This window comes from Magnolia sinica, chromosome 3 (genome assembly GCF_029962835.1).
Source record: "Magnolia sinica isolate HGM2019 chromosome 3, MsV1, whole genome shotgun sequence".
Classification (NCBI taxonomy): domain Eukaryota; kingdom Viridiplantae; phylum Streptophyta; class Magnoliopsida; order Magnoliales; family Magnoliaceae; genus Magnolia; species Magnolia sinica.
The window spans coordinates 105,780,359-105,794,001 of record NC_080575.1 but is presented as its reverse complement, the minus strand read 5'-3'; the positions used below and the strand labels follow the sequence as shown (position 1 = coordinate 105,794,001).

General features: G+C 40.6%; 1 protein-coding gene and 1 non-coding gene across 2 annotated transcripts; both read right to left on the bottom strand.

The window, feature by feature from the left end:
• Window positions 1-232: 232 nt before the first annotated feature.
• On the bottom strand, window positions 233-4,564 carry LOC131239031 (MDIS1-interacting receptor like kinase 2-like). Its single transcript, XM_058236593.1, has 5 exons — window positions 4,159-4,564; window positions 4,015-4,086; window positions 3,269-3,804; window positions 1,949-3,167; window positions 233-591 (listed from the first exon to the last, which is right to left on the bottom strand). The coding sequence occupies exons 1-5, from the start codon at window positions 4,562-4,564 to the stop codon at window positions 233-235; spliced, it is 2,592 nt and encodes an 863-aa protein (XP_058092576.1).
• Window positions 4,565-10,080: 5,516 nt separating this feature from the next.
• On the bottom strand, window positions 10,081-10,187 carry LOC131241572 (small nucleolar RNA R71). Its single transcript, XR_009169132.1, has one exon. It is a non-coding gene; the product is annotated as a small nucleolar RNA R71 (small nucleolar RNA).
• Window positions 10,188-13,643: the final 3,456 nt, after the last annotated feature.

The window sequence follows — 13,643 nt, the reverse complement described above, 5'->3', positions numbered from 1 at the left end:
CTTATACAATAAAAACGATATACAAACATTCAAGTGGGAGCCACAAAGAAAGAGAAGCTTCACCTGAAAATCTACATTTTAGATAAACAGCAATTCCACACACTAAAATTACGTACATATCATAGCAAGAAAAATACCTTCTCCACATACGATGATTTTCATACAATAAACACACAGTAATAATGTTCTTGCCACTACACACCCTCAACCTTGATGATTTTCATCCACCCAACTATACCTCAAGATCCATGAGTTGATGTAATGTAAGTGCGTGGAATGGCCCTAGAGAAAAGGAAGACCCACCAATAGATAACTCTTGAGCCACATGGTGCATGGTTGGCCGAGAGTTTGGATCCAGCCGAATGCATGAAAGTGCCATGGACACCACAAATATGACTTCGTGTGCAACCACAGCTGTGGGGTCTGGGAGACGTTGGTCCAACATATCCTTTAGCAGTGTATCTTGTCTACTTGGTGGTGTCAAAGAGGAGATGAGCTCCCCAGGATGCCTTCCCATCATCACTTCAAGTGCCACAACGCCAAAGCTATATACGTCACATTTTTCAGTTACCCTTATTGTATATGCAAGCTCTGCAAGAAGGAAGATGATTCAGTCATGATCATTTCTCATTCTTAATCATTAATAGCTAAACTCTTAATCATATATCAAACCTACCTCTATTTCTTAATCTAGATTTCATATCTTCTAAGTTTTTGTGCTTGTTAACCCCAAGACATCTCTATAAACTGTGCATATGCCAAATAAGACATACTCAGCACATCTGAGAGGTGCAGAGAATTGGCCAAAGTTTTGGATGATCTATCGAAAAAGTCTGGATGGTCCATTGTTTCGTATACATTGTGTACTGTTGGCAATTTTTTCTAAAATTATCCATTGTTTTCACATGGTAGTGGCCCGCTCAATAAAAGAACCAGATTAATCATTGTGTTGGGTCATCTGCATGTTTGGGATTACCTTTATATGTGCCTCGGGAATCCCAAATGCATGAGAAGTTGGCACGTGTAAATCAAGTCATTGATGTGTATGTAGTTATCATTGTAATTGCACATTTCATCGGCTAGGATTGGGTACTTTGGGCATTGTTTCAAGGATTTTCGATCTTGGAACAACTTTTTTTTTTTTTATAGTGTGGGGCATTCACTATGTGGGACATCACATCAACCCTTGTGCAATGGAGGAAACCCAACCATCCTCTGGGATCTCTTGGCTGAGCATTGAAGGATGCCTTATTTCCGTATGCATCATTTCCACATTTATTTCCTTACACATCATTTTCACATTTACTCGTATGCCAGAAGTAACGAGTTTTTTCAATCATTTCTTAAACAGTGATAACACATCCATCTATACACTTGGAATATCCATGTAAATATATCCACACCATCTAAAAGCATGGCCCATATTGTCGATGGAATAGGTTCCAAAAATTATAGTTATTGGAGGATTCTATCCATCTAATTGGTGGTCAACAAATGTATAGTTAAGAAAAATGGTCAGCATCACAAATTTAATAGCTGATAACATATGCATAAGTTAGTTGGGTAACTTCAACAATGGTTAGTCTTATCATGCAACCACATTATCTCTACCATGCATAATGTAAACTGATGGACCACAAGTGTAGCAAAGAAAATACATTCTTACTTTTATCTTCATTTGCATTATTATATTAGTTTTGACTTTGGGGATTGTAAAAATACAAACCCATGTATGTTTCTTTACAAGGCCTCTTACAGTTGTTGGATTAAGGAATCTTCCAGCTGCCCTAGATTGCAATATTTGACAACCGTATGTTAACTTATGCACAATCCTTAGTATGTAATTGCCAACAAAAAATAAAATAAAATAAAAGGGAAAGCTTAAGAAAAAATAAAGACCAATTGCTAATAAAACTTTTATAGTGTGGAGAATGAATTAACAGCTAACCTAGAGCGATGTATCCGTAAGTGCCGGCGAGCATAGTCCAATTGGACAAATCAGGTATCAACAATCTTGCAGTGCCAAAGTCAGAAACACAGGCCTCAAGTTCCGAATTCAGCAGAACGTTGTTGCTTGATAGGTCTCGATGGACAATTGGTTGGGTGCAATCATGGTGCATGTAAGATAATGCATGGGCCACACCTTTAATAACCTTCGCCCTTAGAGTCCAGTCAAACTCTGCAGCTTCTCTGTCGTTGCTTAGGATGCCAGCCAAGCTTCCCCTTTCCATGTACTCATAGACTAGAAATGAGAATTGAGCATGGGAACAAAAACCATAAAGCTTCACAATGTTACGATGGCGGATTTCTGTTAATGCTCGAATCTCATTTCTAAAACTTCTTTGATCGGATTGATCCCCACCTTCGAGTGGGTGAAGTTTCTTCACAGCTACTACTTGGCCTGATGGTAGATTTGCTTTGTAAACTTTTCCATACCCTCCAATTCCGATGCAGTATTTGTCGTCGAAACCCTCTGTCACTTCCACGATCTGTTCAAATGCATCAATCCCATCATAATTCCATATTGAAAATGGATTTCTGCTACTCCTTTCAAGAACCACCTTCTCTTTATTTCTTCGTCTTTGGGAATAAATGGAAGAAACACCAACGACTATAAATAAAAGAAACAAGGCTGCCAAGAGAGGAAGAACAATGAAGATGACAACTTGGCGGCCTTTCCTTGCATCACCATGCCTTATTGAAGGGGCGTTGCAGGGTCTCAAACCTTGCACTTCACCACATAAGCCTTTGTTTTTTATGAATGCCATTGCAGGAGCCTTCTGAAAGTTTTTGCTGTTGGGAAGAGGACCTTCCAAAGCATTGTATGAAAAATCAATAGATTGCAAGCTGAACATTGCTTCAAAAGAAGGTGGAATGGAGCCCGACAACATGTTGTGGGAGAGGTTTAACTTTTCCAGCACATGCAATTTCCCAAGTTGTGGTGATATCTCTCCATTGAGCGAGTTATGACTGAGATCTAGTAAATCCTGTAAGTATACCAGGTTACCAATTTGCAATGGAATGCTTCCATTCAAATCGTTTTCGCTCAATTTGAGATATCGGAGTTTGGAGCAATCCCCTAATTGAGGTGGTATTGGACCACTTAGGTGATTCATTGACAAGTCAAGAACCTCCAAATTGGAGAGTTTTCCAATCTCTTTCAGTACCTGACCAGAAAGTTGGTTATCATTTAAACTCAAATTGAACAAAGAAGTTAGCCTCTCAAATTCCTTTGGAATCTCTTCTTCTAGAAGGTTTGAAGAAAGACCAAGTACTCTAGCTGCTTCAACTGCCCAATCTCGGGAGGAATTTTACCAGTGATCCTGTTCCCAGATAACTGTAGCCTCGTCAAGTTTTTGCATTCTCCCCAGTTTGGTGAGAGTTCACCAAACAACCTGTTGTTGCTGACATCCATGAAATAGAGATGCTGGTATACACCAAAGACTTCTGATACATTTGCAATGAGCTGGTTTCCCTCCAGTCGAACTCTAGTTAACCTAGTGCAATTTCTAAAGCTTTTTGGGATCTCACCATTTAAATGGTTGTCAAATGCAGAGAAGCGTTCAAGCTTGGTAAAGTTTCCTAAAGAGGAAGGGATAGAACCTGTTAGAAGGTTACTAGCAAGCTCAAGCCCATTGGGATTTACTAAATTCCCAATTTCTAGAGGAATTGAACCAGAAATTTGATTTCTTTGGAGTTGGAGGTTCATCAGTTTTGTCAAGTTCCCTAAAGTGGAAGGAATAGAACCTGTTAGAAGGTTGTCTGACAGCTCAAGATGGTTCAGATTCATTAAATTCCCAACTTCTGGTGGAATTGAACCAGAAATTTGATTGCTGTAGAGGTACAAAAGTGTAAGGTTTCTCAAATTACCTAAAGCAAGATGGATTGGACCACTCAGATTGTTACTTGACAAGTCCAACTCAACCAAATTCTTGAGATTTCCTAATTGTGTAGGAATTGAACCAGAAATTTGATTGCTGAAGAGGTACAAAAGTGTGAGGTTTCTCAAATTACCTAAAGCAGGAGGGATTGGACCCGTCAGATTGTTTTGTGACAATGCCAACTCAAACAAATTCTTGAGATTTCCTAATTGTGCAGGAATTGAACCAGAAATTTGATTTTTAGAGAGGTAGAGGACTGTCAGGCTGGTCAAGTTACCTAAAGATGGAGGAATAGGCCCAGTTATTTCATTAGACCAGATGTCGAGCTCTGAAAGGTGAGAAAGGTTAGCAATTGAAAGAGGTAGAACTCCAGAGAGATTATTCATAGAGATATTGAGGGAGACGAGTCTGGAAAGAGTGCCGATATCAGCTGGGATGGTTCCAGTGAGTGTGTTGTCACTGAGATTGAGACGGAGGAGGTTTGGAAATGACGAGAAACTCAAGTTATGAAGCTTACCTTGTACGCCTGCACTGGGTAAGCTTATCTCTATTACGCTTCCAAGGCCGTTGCAGGAGATCCCATACCATTTGCACGGAGAGATTGTGTTGGCACTAGCATTAGCAGATGGAAGTGACCATGAATGGAGAGCTTGTGGTGACAAGAGGGTGGCTTTCCATTCCATGAGAGCCTCTGCTTCTCCAAGTGTGGATGCTGGTGCTGTTGTAAAGGCATTGGAAGAAAGAAATTCTAAAAATAAAAGAAGAAAAGCAAGAGAGAGAGATTTCTGTATGGCCATGGCTGTTGTTGCTTATGCTCTGTTACGAACTTACGAGGATGGGTATTTATAGAAGGAGGTTGATGTTACTCTGAACAAGAACAGCTTGTCTTACACTAATGAACAAAAATCAAAAAAGAGTTACCCACGACATTGATGATTTTTATTTTTATTTTGGGTATATCCACGCCATCCATCCATTTCTCCAGATCATTTTAGATGGGATTACAAAATTTATCAAGAATCAAATCTCAGGTGGAACACTCATAGGAAACAGCGTGATTGAGTGCCTCACCGTCAAAATTACCAAAGGGCTATTGTAAGGTTTTCGTAATGTTTATTTGAAATCTGAGATGTTAATAATGTCAAGAAGATCTGTATGAAGGGAAAATATAAAGATCAGCTATTTAATGTTTTGTGGCCCGCAAAAAGCTTTTAATGTCATTCATCACTATTTCTAGTGATACAGTCCACCTGAGATTTGGATCTTCTTAAGGTTTGGGATCGGGTCCTAAATGAGATGGAAAACATATGGACGGCATGGATATACAACAAATACATCAAGGTGAGATCACATGGTTGATCCATGGATCCTATGGCTTGAAAGTCAAAGCCTACACTGATCTGATTTGCTACGTGAATGGTTAGTGGACATTTTATGGACTGGAAATAAATAATCTTGTAGCCCAACTATATCCCATTGTTCCCTGTAGTGTGGCCCATCTGAGTTTTGGATTGGCCTAATCGGTTGAATCATGTTGTAACATGAGGTGGCATAATTGATGAATGGAGTCAATATCACAAACATGTTACTGTGGACTCGCAGAGCTTGATAGTTGCATGCTCTGCCTACAACAGGTATTGGAGAGGATTCTGATTCCTAGGTATTGTTAGGACAACCTTAGGAGCAGCTCCAGTCTCGCATGAGTATGGCTTGTTTCCATGCCTGAGGTACTCAAATTAGCAAAACTAAAACAATGCAAGTGAAGTCATACAATGGCAATAAAGATGAGATTTGTTGGAAAGAGGTAAAGACCACTTTTGTTTCTCCCTTGAGTCGTGTAAACTTCCAAAGTAGACTGGACTGGACCTCCCAACACCACAGTGTACAAGCATGTTAATAGGTTTTAAAACACAGGTGAATCACAATAGGCACATTTCTGCAAGTATTTGAGGCCTCAACTTTCAGATCAGACTGCTTGACGGAGATTGATTTCACACCCAGCAATAATTTCAGGACTTCTAGTCAATTCCATTTTTTGTTGGGTTTTACGAAATTCCAATACAGGCTGTGACTGAATGGCTTTGGGCCCAAATTCTTAGCTGGTTTGTTTGGTCAAGCCAAGTGTAATTTTTTTATTTATATTTTACACGGCAAATGCTCAAGTGGACCACTAAATTAAGGCTAGAAATGGATCTGTGACTCTGGTATCAAGCAAGTCCAGTATCAAGATCCATTTGCCCATTGATAGGACCATCAACTCATCAGGTGAGTAATCTTTGGCAGTGTCCATTTGGAGTAGCACCATATATAAGAAAGGGTAATCTTTGAGTGATCCACACAATTCATCTGTTGGGAATCTTGGAACCCATTTAATGGGTGGAACCGCAAAGATTATAACCATTCAAATCTAAGCCTACATGTTGCTGTTAACATTGAAATAGAGCCAATGATTTAAGGAAAACAGGTATGGGAATTAGATAATTGAGGGTAACATGCACGCTTCAGATACATGCATACATATAGACTGCATGTGCCATGATCTAGACTTTCATTTTGGGCTTATAGTCCATCCGCAGTTTGTAACAAGATTTCCACGATCCCATATATATGATGTCTATATTCACTAACATGGATGATATCAGCCGTCTATCAATAAAGACAAGTGGGGAATGTGAATGCTATCTTCTGCTGGCCTAACTTCAATCCGGTTAGATGTGGCTGCCAAATGAGACATGGCTCAGATGTGAGTCCTGCTTGTGCTCAAGCTTGCATTTGTGCTCCTCTAATGAGAAAATTAATTCCTAGTAAGCTGACAGGGTAGAGCCAGTGACATGGGAATACAGTAGATTCATCTCTCCACAGCACATGTGTTGAGGGTCAAATATTGCATATCAGACCCAGTTATTGCCTGGATTTATGAACATGGTACCGTTGAATAGCTCATTTTAATCATGTTTGTGTTGCAAGGTGGAATTGCGAGCTGAGACTGGATCGGGATGCTAAAAGCACGGATTTAACGTTCAGAATGCACCAAGGCAAGGGACGAACTCCAGGGGACCAAGATCGACGGAATTACATGCCAGGGATCCGCAAAAATTGAGAAACTGAAGCTCAAGCGGCCTGAAAGTCAGCCAGAATGCAAGATCACTGGGTTTCCATCATCTGTTTGGCTCGAAACTTTATACATGGCTCGAGGACCAAAAACTAACCGTACACGTCAAATTTCAACCATTGGATCCTCGTGAAAGTGGCTGAACTAACAGATCAGTCCATAAAATCCTGATTTAGGGCCCACCCGCTGTCCAGATACGCTTTAACTTCGGCCCCCACGGCTCAAATGAAATGGGGAACAAGATAGATGGTGTGGATTTCTCATAATCATCATACAGTGTACATAGTACACTTTTTGCACTAAGAGTGCATGGCAACACAGGGACGTCTCTCTTCAAAAATAGAACTCTGTTTCTGTTTCATAACAGAAACTGCGGATGATCTCAGTGGGCCATCATCATGGTCCAAATGCTCAATCCGAGCCGTCCATCATGCAGAGGGGCTCGATTTAGCCAAACCCATGTTGACTTTATGCACTCATGCACGCACACGTGTTGGTTTCAATGGTCACAAATGGACTGCCCTACAACTATTGCAACTGATTTCTTCCGTGAGTTACGCCGAATCTGATCCAAAATCCATCCCTCTTACCAAAATTTTGTCACGAATCTTATGGACGGCGTGGATTCATCAAACGACAGGGGATTTGGGCCCCACCAGTTACGCAGAGAAGGCCTTACGCATGTATTACATCCGGACGTCGTGGGGCGTTGTACGACCCATATGGTGATCGGATTTCTGATCCGAACCATCCGAATGCTAACTCAGGAGGTATTGATCCTAGACATGCAGCCAAATGCAGGGTTAAATCAGCAACGGGACCGGCTTTTGGGCGGGAGCAAGTTTTTGCAAAACGCTTCGCAGGTGGTTCTCAAACGTGATACGCACGCTGTTGTGCGTATTATCCACCGCTGTTACACGCAGGTTGGCCCTGTCTATAAAAGCAAAAGAAGATGGAGAGAGAAGGGAGGAAACGAGAGGCTGGAACGGGAGAGAGAGAGAGCTCAGTTGGAGTTTGGCAGGGACGTGGGCAGAGGCGGACGTGGGGAGCAAGACAGGAAGGAAAGTTTTCTTATTTCCTTGGATTATTTTTCTTTTCTTTCTTTCCCTTATGTCTTCTAAGGATTTAGCCTAATCATGCTTGGCTAAACCTCTTAGCTAAGGCTAAGAGGTGAAGCCTGTAGCGAGATGGGAGATCATATTTTGTTCCTGTAATTTGAAATTCATAAACTGAATGTGATTTTAGTTAATTATTAAAGGAATATTTTTTTTTTAGTCTTTAATGGTCCGTTGTGACTGAAATTACAATGGGTTTGCAATGGCTTTAAGTATTTCTTTCTCCTTTTTTATGTTTATGAAGTCAGGAAGCCCTGTTGTTCATCATTATTCCATGGGCATGGTAGGATGACATTACCCTTCCTGATCTTCATACATTGTTGATTGGTTGGTAATTAGTTTAATTCTGTTGTTTGCTCTGTCTCCTGGGCATAGTTTGATGATGGAATCCATTCTAATTCAGATACCTTTCATCTCTTGAAAACCAGATCAAGTAAGTTCAGTTTGAATTCCATAGTCCTTGATGCAAGCATAAGATCTCCCTGATCTCTACAAGTGGATCCTCTAAATCCCTAGTTTCCTTCCTCAGAATTCCTTAAAGTTTTACATTAATCTCTCACCATTATTCATCAATTCTATTTTGTTTAGATCAAATCTGAGTCTAGTTCTAGTTTTACTTGGTTTCAGATAACGTACAGGTATCAGTCCCTGTAGATTCGACCTCGGTCTTACCGAGTTTATTACTACATCACAACCTTATACTTGGGGAGTGAACAAGTTTTTGGCGTCGTTACCGGGGATTGACGGCTACGTTTTTCTGAAATTAATTAGTCTTAGAATTAGGTTAGGATTAAGATTTTACTTACTTTAGGATAAAAGTTTTTATTTTATTTTATTCTATTTTTAGAACTTAACCTGTTTTCCTGTTTTGTAGGATCCTGACATAAGTTCTTAAATTGGTAATTCCTTCCTAATTTCTCTACTTTTTCTGTTTTTAGAATTAAGGTTTAAATCTTAGAAATTTTCTAACTCTAGTATTTCTCTATTTGTAGGAAATAGTTTATTTTTAGAAACTTTCCTCTTTTGTTTTTAGAAAGGTTATTTATTTCCCTTTTTAAAGATTAACCTTCTATTTTTGTAAGCCTTTAAAATAGAAATTTCTCATTCGGTAAGCTCCTTCTCTACTTCCTATTTTTCAGTTCTCTTTTAGTAATTTACTTTCTAGTTTAGGACTTTCCTAATTTATTTTAGAAGTTTCCACTTTCTTTTAGAAATCAGTTTACTACTACCTTTCTTTTAAAAGATTGTTCCTCTCCTTTTTAGAATCTAACTTATTTTGTTTTATTTTGCAGGTCCTTAACTTAGGGGCTTCAATTTGGTAATTTCTTTCCAACTCTCCCTCTCTTTCTTTTTAGATTTTTTTTTCCTTTCTTAGGATTAGGCTTTGAATTTAGTTGAGGGCTGTGAGTGTTTCATGCCCAAGTGGGCCCATGACGACACTTGACGTCTTTTGACGGAAGGAGGATTGGTTGAGGGGTTGACTATCCATCGCAAGACTAGACACCACTCGAAATCCCCTGAGTTAATTGAAGTTATGGCTGAAGACCAACCTCCTCTACTTCCACCCAGGGTAGAGGATACCCAAGATGAGAATGAGGTTCAACAGGCACCCCCGCCTCGTACTTTACGAGATTATCTACAACCGGCGGGAGTGAGTACGCCCTCATGCATGATTTTTCCTGAAAACACAGGACAAATAGACATCAAGCCAGGAGTTATCCAACTCCTTCCCAAAATCCATGGACTTGAATCAGAAAGTCCATATTTACATTTGAAAGAGTTCGATGAGATTATAGCTACATTATGTTTTCCTAATGTATCTGAGGATACAATCAGGCTGAAACTCTTTCCTTTTTCCTTAAAAGAGAAAGCTAAGACGTGGTTACATTCACTGCATCCTAGATCCATTGGCACATAGAAAGACATGCAGAGGGAATTCATAAAAAAATTCTTCCCACATCATAAAACGATTACCCTCAGAAAAGCAATCATAAACTTTGCCCAAAAGGAAGATGAAACATTCTTCCAATGTTGGGAAAGGTTCAAAGATTTGGTCAGTTCATGCCCACAACACGGATTTGAAACGTGGCGCATTACAAATTTTTTCTACGATGGACTGACATCTTCCATGCGCCAAATGCTCGAGACAATGTGTAATGGAGAGTTCATTAATAAAGATGTCGACGAGGTATGGGACTACCTCGACAGTCTGGCTGAAAAAACACAATCTTGGGACTATTACCCAAAGTCGAACACCACGTCTAGGCCGACTCAATTAAAGGAGAAAGGTGGATTATATCTCTTGAAAGAAGAGGATGATCTCAAGTGTAAAGTGACTACGCTCATAAGGAAAGTTGAGGCCATGGAAGGAAAGAAGGATAAGATTAATGAAATTGTTTGCGGCATCTGTGATTGCAACATTCATACAACTGAAAATTGTCCTACAATACCCGCCTTTCGAGGAATGTTGAATGAACAAGCCAATGCCGTAAACAACTATCAAAGACCTTTTACCGGACCTAACTCCAATACGTACAATCCTGGTTGGAAAAATCATCCAAACTTTAGTTGGAGGAATGGACAAATGGCTACTCCTCCAGGTTTCTTCAATCAAAATCCAAACCAAGTGAAACCTCAAGAGGAACCGGTTCAAAATTCCATACAAGAGCTGGCTCAAGCAATGCGGGGAATTACAGATTTTATGCAAAAGATAGATTCTCATATGACGGTTATAGAAAAGGGGATGCTTCCTGCACAACCTCTCCCCAATCCTAAACCGCAGTACGAGATTAATGATCCCAGCTCTTCAAATCAGATGGGGCACGCTAAATCCATCACCACTCTTAGGAGTGGAAAGATCATCGATAAAACTCTTCCGGTTAGACCCGAAAAACCTCAAGAACCAGAAGAGGACAACAATGATGGAGCTAGTGATGCCCCACAAAAATTAGAACCGGAACTTCTAGAGAAGTCAGTTGCTTCGTTCCCCCAACGGTTGGTTTCACCAAAACCTCTCTCTAACTCTCAGGATATTTTAGAGGTGTTGAAACAAGTGAAAGTCAACATTCCTCTACTTGATGTCGTGAAACAGATTCCTTCATATGCCAAATTTCTGAAAGACTTATGCACGACCAAAAGACGGCAAAGTATTCAAAAGAAAATTTTCTTGACTGAGAAAATGAGTGCTATCCTAAAGCAAGACGTGCCACAGAAATTCAAAGATCCCATTAGCCCAACCATATCATGTGTAATCGGGAACCATCGAATTGATCACGCACTTCTTGACTTAGGAGCGAGCGTCAATCTGATTCCCTACTCGGTATACAAACAGTTAGGTTTGGGTGAATTAAAACCCACCCTAACCACACTACAACTTGTTGATCGCTCTGTTCGTGTACCAAGAGGGATAATCGAGGATGTGTTGGTCAAAGTTGATAGATTTTACTACCCTGTAGATTTTATCATCCTGGACACCGAACCCATCAATAACATAAGCACTCAGATCCCCGTCATTCTTGGCCGCCCATTCCTTGCCACTTCAAATGCAATTATCAATTGCAGGAATGGTGTCATGACTATGTCTTTTGGGAATATGACATTAGAGTCAAACATCTTTTTCAATAACGGCAGAAACTTAGAGGAGGATGACGATTTCCACGACATTAACATGATTGACTCTTTAGTGGAAGATACGACACCTCTGACCTTATCCTCTGACCCTCTAGAGACTTGCCTGGCCTACTCCCATGATTTTGATGATGACATGATTAGGGAGACATGTGCCTTTCTTGATACTGCACCTGTACTTGAAGTTAACCGGTGGAGGGCACAATTTGAAGAATTGCCACAAACCGATGCAGTGCCTCTACCATCTAACCTCAAGCCGCCGAAGCTTGACCTAAAACCTTTGCCCTCTGATTTGAAATATGCCTATTTAGGTCAAGATGACACATACCCGGTGGTGATCTCTGCCCACCTGGAGAAAGAACAGGAGAGTATGCTCATATCTACTCTCATTGAGCATAAAGGAGCCCTGGGATGGACGATAGCGGACCTCAAGGGAATCGATCCCTCGATTTGTACTCACCACATATATCTTGAGGATAATGCAAAAACCGCTTGGCAACCACAACGTAGACTAAATCCAAACATGAAGGAAGTGGTTAAGGCCGAGGTTCTTAAACTATTAGACGTGGGTATCATATACCCTATATCCGATAGTCAATAGGTGAGTCCAACTCAAGTGGTCCCTAAGAAGTCCGGAATCACCATCGTAGCCAATGCTAATAATGAACTCGTGCCAACTAGAGTCACTACTGGTTGGAGAATGTGCATTGACTACAGGAAGTTAAATACCGTCACGAAGAAAGACCACTTTCCTTTACCATTCATTGATCAAATCCTAGAAAGGTTAGCTGGTCATTCCTATTATAGTTTCCTTGACGGGTATTCGGGCTACAACCAGATAGAGATAGCCCCTGAAGACCAGGAAAAGACCACATTTACATGTCCCTACGGCACCTTTGCCTACCGAAAGATGTCATTCGGGCTATGTAATGCCCCTGCCACCTTTCAGCGATGTATGCTTAGTATCTTTTCTGATATGGTGGGGCAATATCTAGAGGTCTTCATGGACGATTTCTCTGTTTACGGTCCATCTTTCAGTAAGTGCTTGGAAAGTCTTAAATGTGTGCTGAAAAGATGTGAAGAAAAGAACTTGGTACTTAATTGGGAGAAGTGTCATTTCATGGTTCAGAAGGGAATTGTCCTTGGGCATATCATCTCGTCCAAGGGAATCGAGGTAGATAAGGCAAAAATCGATCTTATCTCTAACCTACCTCCACCCAAGAACATCAGAGACGTGCGATCCTTCTTAGGACACGCAGGATTTTACAGGCGATTCATAAAGGACTTTAGTCTCCTCTCTCGTCTTTGATGTACTCTTCTTCAAAAGGATGCTCCGTACGAGTGGACTGAGCAATGCCAGGAAGCTTTCACCAAGCTTAAGGGCACGTTAACTACTGCACCTATCATGCAGCCACCTGACTGGAGCCTTCCTTTTGAGCTTATGTGCGACGCTTCTGATTATGCTCTTGGGGCGGTCCTAGGCCAGAGAAAAGATAAGAGGCCCTACGTCATTCATTACGTAAGTAGAACTTTAAATTCTACCCAGGTGAAGTACTCGACTACGGAAAAGGAACTCTTAGCTGTAGTGTTCGCCTTGGACAAATTTAGGTCCTACTTGATCGGATCCAAGATCATTATCTACACAGATCATGCGGCACTTAAGTATCTTCTTTCTAAGAATGATTCTAAGCCCCGTTTGATACGATGGATCCTTCTACTCCAAGAATTTGATTTGGAAATTAAAGATAAAAAGGGAGTAGAGAACGTAGTGGCCGATCACCTTTCTCGCCTTAATACCTCTGATTCCCATGAGGCGACCCATATCAATGATATGTTCCCTGATGAACAACTGTTTAGAGTCTCTCATTCTCATTGGTTCGCTGATATTGCTAATTATCTTGCCACAGG

Excerpts from the sequence above, each read along its gene's own strand:
- LOC131239031 (XM_058236593.1), bottom strand. The coding sequence starts at position 4,564 with ATGGAATGGAAAGCCACCCTCTTGTCACCACAAGCTCTCCATTCATGG. Across the intron at positions 3,168-3,268 it reads TGAAGCAGCTAGAGTACTTG|GTACTGAAAGAGATTGGAAA; the intron begins GTCTTTCTTCAA and ends CTTTCTGGTCAG. Across the intron at positions 592-1,948 it reads TTACGGATACATCGCTCTAG|AGCTTGCATATACAATAAGG; the intron begins GTTAGCTGTTAA and ends TCCTTCTTGCAG.